Genomic DNA, 8784 nt, shown 5'->3' with positions numbered 1-8784 from the left:
TAGTATTTATAATATTATGCTTACACAGAGGAGTTAAATATTAAAAACTGGATTTATTACTTAAGTAAGAAATTTATTATCATTAAATAATTGTTTCATTTGTGTACACAATTTTAATTAATAAATGTTACAATATACTTTCACTACATTATTAATCATCCATACGTTCTTTATTAAAATAGTAGTTACTTAATATAGAATGATGAATACATTAATATTATTATTAATTATTATATTATTCTAGTTACATAACAATAAAAAATATTAGAGTAAAGATGAGTTAGAAATGATAATCGTTTACCATAGTGTTTTGTAAACACACGTTTACTATAGCCCATAGGTACATTTTAAAGTACAAAACAATTTTAAAAAAGAAACCGTTTATTACGACACTGGTTAGCACAATGAAATCTTATGGTCACAGTAGAAATCCATTTTTTAAATTGATCAAAATTATTTGTTTTATTTTATAAGTTGTTAAATAGGAACATTTTTCTAAAAGAAAAATATTTTCTTTACTATTGTTTTATTGACAACGTTTTTCAATTTCTTATTCTAAATCTGAATATTTTTCAGAGTAGGTATGTAGTACATCAATACATACAAATTAAATTTTAGATGAATAGCTTATGATTTATAAGTATTTAAAGTACTAATGATACCCCAAGTGGTCCAATACTCTGCTCATCTAAGCTTTAAACACTTAACTAATAAACTACTTTTCTGAAATTTGATTTTTATAGATCAAAATACTCCAAATAATATTCTGCTTAGGAATATAAAATTAAAAAAGAATGATGTGATTTTAATGAGTTATGAACTTAAAAAATTACAACAATAAAAAATAATAACATCTATTGTAACGACTTAAAATTATGTAAAACTAAAATTTTTAAAAACGTTAATGTTTTCTGAAATAATGATGACTGATGAGTGTTTTAATGGATTACCTGGTATTCTGGTACTATTATGCTCGTATTATTCATTTTGTCCAATCAGTTTTCCACCATATTTCTTTAATACTTACATATTATTATGTATAGTTGTTATTTTCTATATAATTTAATACTGATACAGAGGTATTATTAATAATAGGTACCTATTAATAATTAACATGTTTTAAATAATTTTTTTGGTTAGGTATTCAAGATTTTTCATCTACGTATTTTGTCGATTTTAATATATTTTATAACTTCCGAGCTCTATCTATGTTTGTATGAATTATTAGTTGATGTTACCTACGATTTCTCAGATAAATCGAGCACATTATATCCGGGCTTTTCAATGCCGTTATAAACGATTAACCTATACTGTATATCGATTTGTACTCATCAATATCAATGGAAAATAATATTATTTAACTTAAAAACGCACGCTTTCCTATACGGCTATATAATATATATATACCTAAAACTCAATCACACAAAATTATAAATCATTTAACAAACGTATATAATATAGGTATAGGCAAATGATAATATATCAATCAATTACACAATAATATATTATTACAGCAACTTAATATAATATTGATATGTTTTACTAAAAAAAAAATAAAAATTTCATTTCATTAGTAGAGCATAGTTTTAGGTAGGTAGGGGAAGGTCCACCTATTTAATAGAGTCGTGGCGAAGGGGCCGAAAGTAGACTCCGAGTTTTGTAAGGGTCGATAGCTGGGTGGGATGGGGGCTAATTTAGTGTTAACTAGTAATTTAGTAATTATACTCGTACTTAATTAAAAAATATGGCAGTAAATTAATAATGCATTTATCAGGGTTTTCAGATGGATAGAAACCGAATATTAAACTAGGTTGCCTCTAAAAAATGTCAATTTCGCGTCATTTCTATTGCGTCTATATGTATATAATGTAATATCTATTATAGGTTTTAAAGACACGTACGAGAAGTAACAGTAATAGTGAAATGTACACATTTTGCATCGTCGTTAGGTATATTGACGGTGACAATAATGCACATGAGTGATGATGTATGCAGACGTCGTTTAACAAGAATGTGTCGTGTGACGAGTATTATACGTCATATTAAGCCGGACAAGGCAAAAATCCGTAGGCTAGGCACCTTACTTACAAAAACGATGTCCAATAGGCGACGTTGAGGATAAAAAACGAAAACGGGAAAAAGAACCGTGAGAACTTGTCGATGTAAAGTGCGATTGCGCGGCCGTTGCAGAAAGTCGGGTACTGAGGTGCCGCGGCTACGGTGGCCACACTTCTGATTGGACTTCGGTTTTTCGGGTCCAGTTCCTAAGATCAAAATCGAAATATTATTAATATGCCTGAAAATATAGGTACGTAGGGGCGTGCTCAGGGGTGGGGTGGGAGGTCACGGGGTTGAAGTTTAAGCTGGGCAGTACCTACAATAGGTAGGTACTTTAGTATAAAAGTTAACTTTTTTTTTATTTATTTTTTAAATCATTCATTAAGCTTATTGGGATTCCACATACTACCGTTTTTTAGCAAAATAGACTTATTATACTTACATTTGTCCCAACGTATCGTTTTATTCCGATAGTAATTTTGAAAACATTTAGTCTTACTATAAAGTCTATTTTGAATCCTTTGAATCAAGAGTTATAAAAAAAAATTGAAACTATTTATTTTATCATTGAAACTTTTAAATTTTTTTCTTGAAACATTTTCTTTTTATTAATTATTATATTAAAAAGGAGCTCAAAGAATTCAAAGTTGACTTAAAAATACAAAATAAAATCTGTTTTTGAAATTATTATTGGTGTAAAACTAAAGTATGTATGTTAGAACTTGTTTAGGTCTGAACTACAATAACATTTCGCCATGAAATAATTTCACTACATACAGTCAGTTTTTGCAAACTGAACATTCAGTCCGTTTGCGTAGTTCAACTGAACATATAAAGATGTTTCCTATTGTTATTTGATAGTTGATATAAAGTTCGTCCGTTCGCCGCTATTTGGTGACCACTGCTATATAGGTACCACTTATTATTTACCAGACATCCTGCCAAGCCCGGATTAAGGGGAGGGGGCATGGCCGCGGGTCCACGACGGATATCGAACATTAGTGGCCACTGGCGGGTGGTACCTACGTTTTCTACACATAATATATAGATAAAGGATATATTATTACTATTTGGCCCAGGGCCCAAAATTATCTTAATCTGGGCTTGCGTCCTACAGTGATATTTATTATTAGAAAACTTTGATTAAATATAATTTTATACCTAATAATATATAAAAATATATACATAATTTATTGTCGATAATAATCAAAGTTGGATACAGGTGGTTGAACGATTTAGCGGCACGCGGTCGGGCAGGTTCTTATAAATGCGCAGATATAACTGCCTAAAATTGAACTCTGGTTAAGGTGGGTTTCTGCACTGTTCTCGTACATGTGCACGTATCTTCCTATCCCGGATAGTTGATATTTGGTTTAGGTATTGAAATGTTAAACCGAGTTTACCACACAGTATACCATGTTAGTACCGTCTAGTGCAATGGTCTCAAACACGCGGTCACATGCGGCCCTCGAACTCTTTCGATGTGGTCCGTAATAGTTCAACAAATTTGTAATATTTACAAATATATAAATATTTATAAAAAAAATCGCATTATGTGATTTGTAACAATTGGTGTTAAGTGTAGGTATACCTAGTGTACTTAGTCTGATGTTGTGTGCGTAACTCACAGATCGCTGTACATAATATATAAATTATAAGCTTTATAGACATAAAAAAAAAAGAGTTACTACAATGTATTTCTTCCGAACCTTTGATGTATAAATATATAGCCCGCTGGTAATTTGAGCTGGAGACCAGTAGACCACCACTGGTCTAGTGGATACCCGCCTTTATATACGACCGCCTCGAACCGCTAGCGGATAGTGAATACTGAAATACGGATTTATGAAATCACCCTTGAAGTGTATAAGAACATTATAACAATTATTCAAGTCCATATAGACAGGCGTTTTTTTAGGGGAGGGATTTGTTTTAATTTTATAATCAAGTATAACCTTTTATTTGGAAGAGGGCTTAAAATACTTTATTGTAAGCGTATATTATATTAATAATACGCCTTGAGGGTTATACATTTCGTATACATACCTAATATATTTTAAAGCCTGGAGGGGACCATGTTTCTATTTAATATTTTTATGTTTAAGAGAATACAATTATAAAAAGCCCCATCCAGATCTACCTCTCCTTAGCCACCCAATTTAAAATTTCCGAGCACGCCCCTTTAAGGTAGGTGCATTCTCCACCGAAACCGCGTACACTGTGGTATGGTTATACTGGTCCGCAATTGGGGTTAGTTTTATTTTTATTAAAAAAAAAAAAATCGAAAAGTATTTCCAACGGTTACCTATAATAGCCAACGGACGTCAAACCGCATGGTAACGGGTAACTACCAGGAACTGGTATCGAACCTATAAAAGAATCGGTTCTGGAACCGGAACCTTTAAAATATTAAAAACCGGAAACGAAACCATTATTTTAATAAATAGATTACCGGAACCGAACTGGAATTTTTAAATTAAATAGGTGCTTTAGGTTCAAAAATAAAATTATTTTATCATCATTTAATGGTATTACTGTTTTGTGTATAAACTATGTATGATCATATGAGTTTTTTAATATTTCTCATACTATTAATTAAACCAGAATTCCAGATAGGTATTTAAAATGATTATACTTTTTGGTACCTACCTATATTATCTGGAACCGGTACCGAAATTATTTGAAACCGATACCTTTATTTTTTTTTTTCCAGAACCGAACCGGAACAGTTATTTTATTTTTAGAGAACCAGTACCGGAACCGATACCAATAAATTCAAAAGGTTCCAATCCCTTGTACCTAAAGTAGATTATAAGTAGTGGAATTTTTACAACTATTTAGTACCTATATTATTATTTATTATTTATTATGGTAGGTAACGACTCACCAGTTAACCACATATTTTATACGAACACTGTGGAAGTGGAAAGCACCTTAGTAATATTAAATATATTTAAATAATTATTACGTTTACTGACTCGTAAATAAATTTTTTTTATATGTAGAACGTAGGTAATTATACACATTTTGAAACAGCTGACTGTTGATTTCTGTGAGCAAGGGTAATTCAGTCATGACTCATGATTATAATTTTTAATGTGTTTTTCGTTCTAGTCTATAACTTCGATTTGTGTACAGTATATAGTATTATACCTTGAAATCGTCGCCTCCTCGGATGTCTTCTTCTGAGTATCCTTTCATCACTTTGGTCGCCACCGGTCCCATGTAGTTATTGACGACGGCGAATTCCATTAAGGATAGAAAAACGAAAATCGAACACGAAGACATCCATATGTCGATGGCTTTCACATAGGATACAGGTGGCAGGGACTGTTGTGACTGAGTGTTTTGAGTGGCTGCGTGAAAATGATTGTTTTTTTTTAAAAATTAAATGCTTTTACGATTAATATGACTTATTAATATATTTGATCGATTTTCGCGTTACCGAGCGTCAATAGCGAAGTCACGCCCAACGTCACTCTAGCTGGTATGGCCTCGGGTTTTATCCAAAACGAAATCCATGACATGACAACGATGAGCGCCGATGGGATGTACGTGTGGAATAAATGATACCCTAAGCGTCTTCGTAAATTGAACATCACGGCCAAACATGTGAAATTCCCTATAAATTATAAACAATATTAGGTACCTACCTAATGTATTGAATCGCGCAATCCAGGTTATTATCTAAATTATTATTTTAGTTTTAATAGCATTCTCCCAATACTCGAATTGATAAAAAATAAATACCAGTTATACGTATAGTATATTCTTTATTTACCAGAAAATTCTATATTTAATATTTTATAGTTCATTTTGATGGCAATTTATATATAGGTACCTAGTTAATTTATGTAATCCATATGACTATATAATGATGAAATGTGTTACCTATATTATTATGCACTTATTGCATTACGCGACTGTAACTATAATACCACGTAACAACAAATGTTCGGGAAGAGACAAAAAAGTAAAAACTATTTAATTTCTTTCAGTGAAATTATTATATCCAATTCTGTTTCTCAGAATGATAAAAGCAGCAGGAGCTTACCTAATATTGTTTAAAAACGATACAATTTAAATTTTGATTACCTTCCTATAATAATTATTTTTTTAACTGTGCATAGGTAAGAGGTAATATTAGAGAGGAAATCAGGAAAACGATGAAGATACGAGATGTTGTAAGAATTGAGGTATTTCTTGTTTAAATACAAATGTTGTAGATACCTATCTAGATATTATCTACGATATATATAATAATAAATACGCGGTATCGCAAAAACTGTAATTTTAGTGGGAAAAACTTATCAAACTGAGATGTATAACTAAACTTGTAGAAAAAATTACTATCAATTTAAATGGTATCAAAACATAATTTCGAAAACAATGTTATTGTTACGAGCCGGGTTCCTAGGTATTGCAGTCACGATATTAGTCCGATGAAAATAGTTGTCTATACAAAAATATGTTAATATGTATATATAAAACAATTTTGAGCGGCTACAGGTAGTTTTCCTCGATGATCCCCGGTTGTTCCGGGGCCTTTTAGTTTGCACAGTGTTCAACGCGTGTATTATTCACATATTAATTAATAGTATTATAGGTATTGTTCACACCTGTTGAGTATTCTATTGTGCAATCGGTAGTTATATTGTTTGATATATCGAGTTGAGGTAATTCGATATCTGGATTTACCACTAATGGATCTGTCATATTCCATATAAAAACCAAATCGTGAGTTGTGTGAGACACTGAAAAGTTAAATATTAGTACAATATAACAAGTATATTTATAATAGTTAGTGCATATTACTGCATAAATGATATAGGTGTATAGGTAACGAGGAAATCAGATTACTTATTTAATTAATAAACACAATAATATAATATACTATCGTTAATATACTATAGAGTATAGAATATAGGTAAGTACCATCAAAATAACGAGCTAGGACCAGCATATTTTCTTAAAGGTGTTATATTAATGGGTGTGTGACCTATAACTTATAAGTCCATTGGTGCTGTTATATTTAACTAACAAATAGTAAAATAAAACTTAAATGCATTTATTTATCAGTTACAAATTTATAGGAAAATTATAGATGCGTTAACAAATATAGGTATATGTGTCCACAGTTAAATAATACTTAGTAGGTAGGTCACCGCACCTATATGACTATAATATATACTCGTACCTGAAGGTATATTATTTTATTATTTAGTATTATTTGTCACTCACGGCTTTCGATCATCATTGAACATATTTGTGTGTCATGTGGATACGATTCAAATTTCATCGCACACGATAATACCAACGTCAATCTAGTGGCGGGGAAAAAAATCGTGATTGGATTAGTATAAATTATATAGGTCATATACGAATATACCGACACGGGTTAGGTTATAGACGAAATAAGAGCAACGTGTCGACTGTCGGCTACAATTATTGTTAATTTAACAACTGAGTATACCGCAATTCGTTAGGGATACGCCGTTCAGTAAACTACGAGAAAAAATGACATTGTACAAGGTGATTCACCTCATACCAATTTTTTCATTTAACTATAAATTTATTAAAATGAGAACACCCACTTTTCACTGTAAATTATTTAGTAGATCATTTTTTTTAGAATGTATTGATTTACCTATACCCATGTGTTTTTTTTGTCTGTATACACGACTTACTATATTATAGTAAACAAATTACTACGATTTGTCTTAAACTTTCAAAGGTAGTTTTTGATAGCAAATAGTTGATCTAGTTGGTACTTATAAGAAGTAAAAATTATAATTCCCAGTATTTAAAAAAAACCTAGTAATAAAAAGCAGGTAATTAGATGTTGTTCTGCTGTACAGTAGGTTATAAGTGGAGGACTCTAATGGATGGTTAAATTTGAATTCAATGATATAATATCATCGTATACGAAAAAAGATTCTGAGCGGGGATGGTTTGTCAGTCTGGATATTTTATATTATATTTATATTGTTATTACTTATTACCTATTAATACAATGGCCGGTAAGTTGAATTAATATTATAAATTTACAACAAAATAACTAAAATCCTTATTCTTGGTTATTTATTATGTAATTTCGTCTATATTCGAATAAAAAAAAACTGTCTTTTAACCTTTTTTTTTAGGTTTTTTGGTTACAGAACAACCTACTTACAAGGACTCTTGTTTTAAATGTCCAATCCTATTAACCATAAAAGTTGAACATTTTATACATTTTTTTTACATTTTTAACTACAAAATCATTTTTTAATTTTAAATTTGATACATTTTATCAAAATTTGATGTTTAAACTTTATAAAAAGAAATTGTGACTGTATTTTTAATATTTTCAATTGCTATTGTAACAATATATTAGGAGCCTTATATTACATTTTCAAGCTTTTTAACCCAATGAATAACATTTTATTGACATTTAATGAAAAAAAACTAAAAAAATTGTCCGTAAACAACTTAAAACATGATAAATATTTTAAACTGTGGTGTATAGAAAATGTTAATATAATATTCAGTGAAAATTGCATGTATGTACTGTATTTTTTTTTAAATGTTATACCAAAAACCAAAATTGACTAAGTCAAAAATCATTTGCATAATATTTCCTGTTTTTCCTTAATTTTTTTTTTGTTTTTCCAGGCGCTTTTGAAAACTACTGTTGATTTTAAATTTTGACCTTCTCAATGTGCCAACTAGACTCACTTTCCACTCGAA

At 30.2% G+C, this 8784-nt stretch overlaps 1 protein-coding gene across 2 annotated transcripts in view; it reads right to left on the bottom strand.

Annotated features, from left to right (window-relative positions):
* Nucleotide 1: 1 nt before the first annotated feature.
* Nucleotides 2-8784, bottom strand: part of LOC132934672 (glycine receptor subunit alpha-4) — a 36881-nt gene continuing 28098 nt past the window's right edge. Inside the window, exons 6-10 of one of the 2 annotated variants that reach the window (XM_061000998.1) lie at nucleotides 7300-7382; nucleotides 6678-6812; nucleotides 5504-5680; nucleotides 5212-5414; nucleotides 2-2264 (exon numbers count right to left, since the gene is read on the bottom strand). In XM_061000998.1, the coding sequence (XP_060856981.1) occupies nucleotides 2085-2264; nucleotides 5212-5414; nucleotides 5504-5680; nucleotides 6678-6812; nucleotides 7300-7382 (778 nt within the window). In that variant the 3' untranslated portion in view covers nucleotides 2-2084. The remainder of the gene's footprint in view (nucleotides 2265-5211; nucleotides 5415-5503; nucleotides 5681-6677; nucleotides 6813-7299; nucleotides 7383-8784) is intronic. The other variant, XM_061000999.1, reaches the window with a different exon arrangement.

Source organism: Metopolophium dirhodum, chromosome 1 (assembly GCF_019925205.1).
Source record: "Metopolophium dirhodum isolate CAU chromosome 1, ASM1992520v1, whole genome shotgun sequence".
NCBI classification, from domain to species: domain Eukaryota; kingdom Metazoa; phylum Arthropoda; class Insecta; order Hemiptera; family Aphididae; genus Metopolophium; species Metopolophium dirhodum.
The sequence above is the reverse complement of the archived record's forward strand: the minus strand, read 5'-3'. Positions and strand labels throughout refer to the sequence as shown.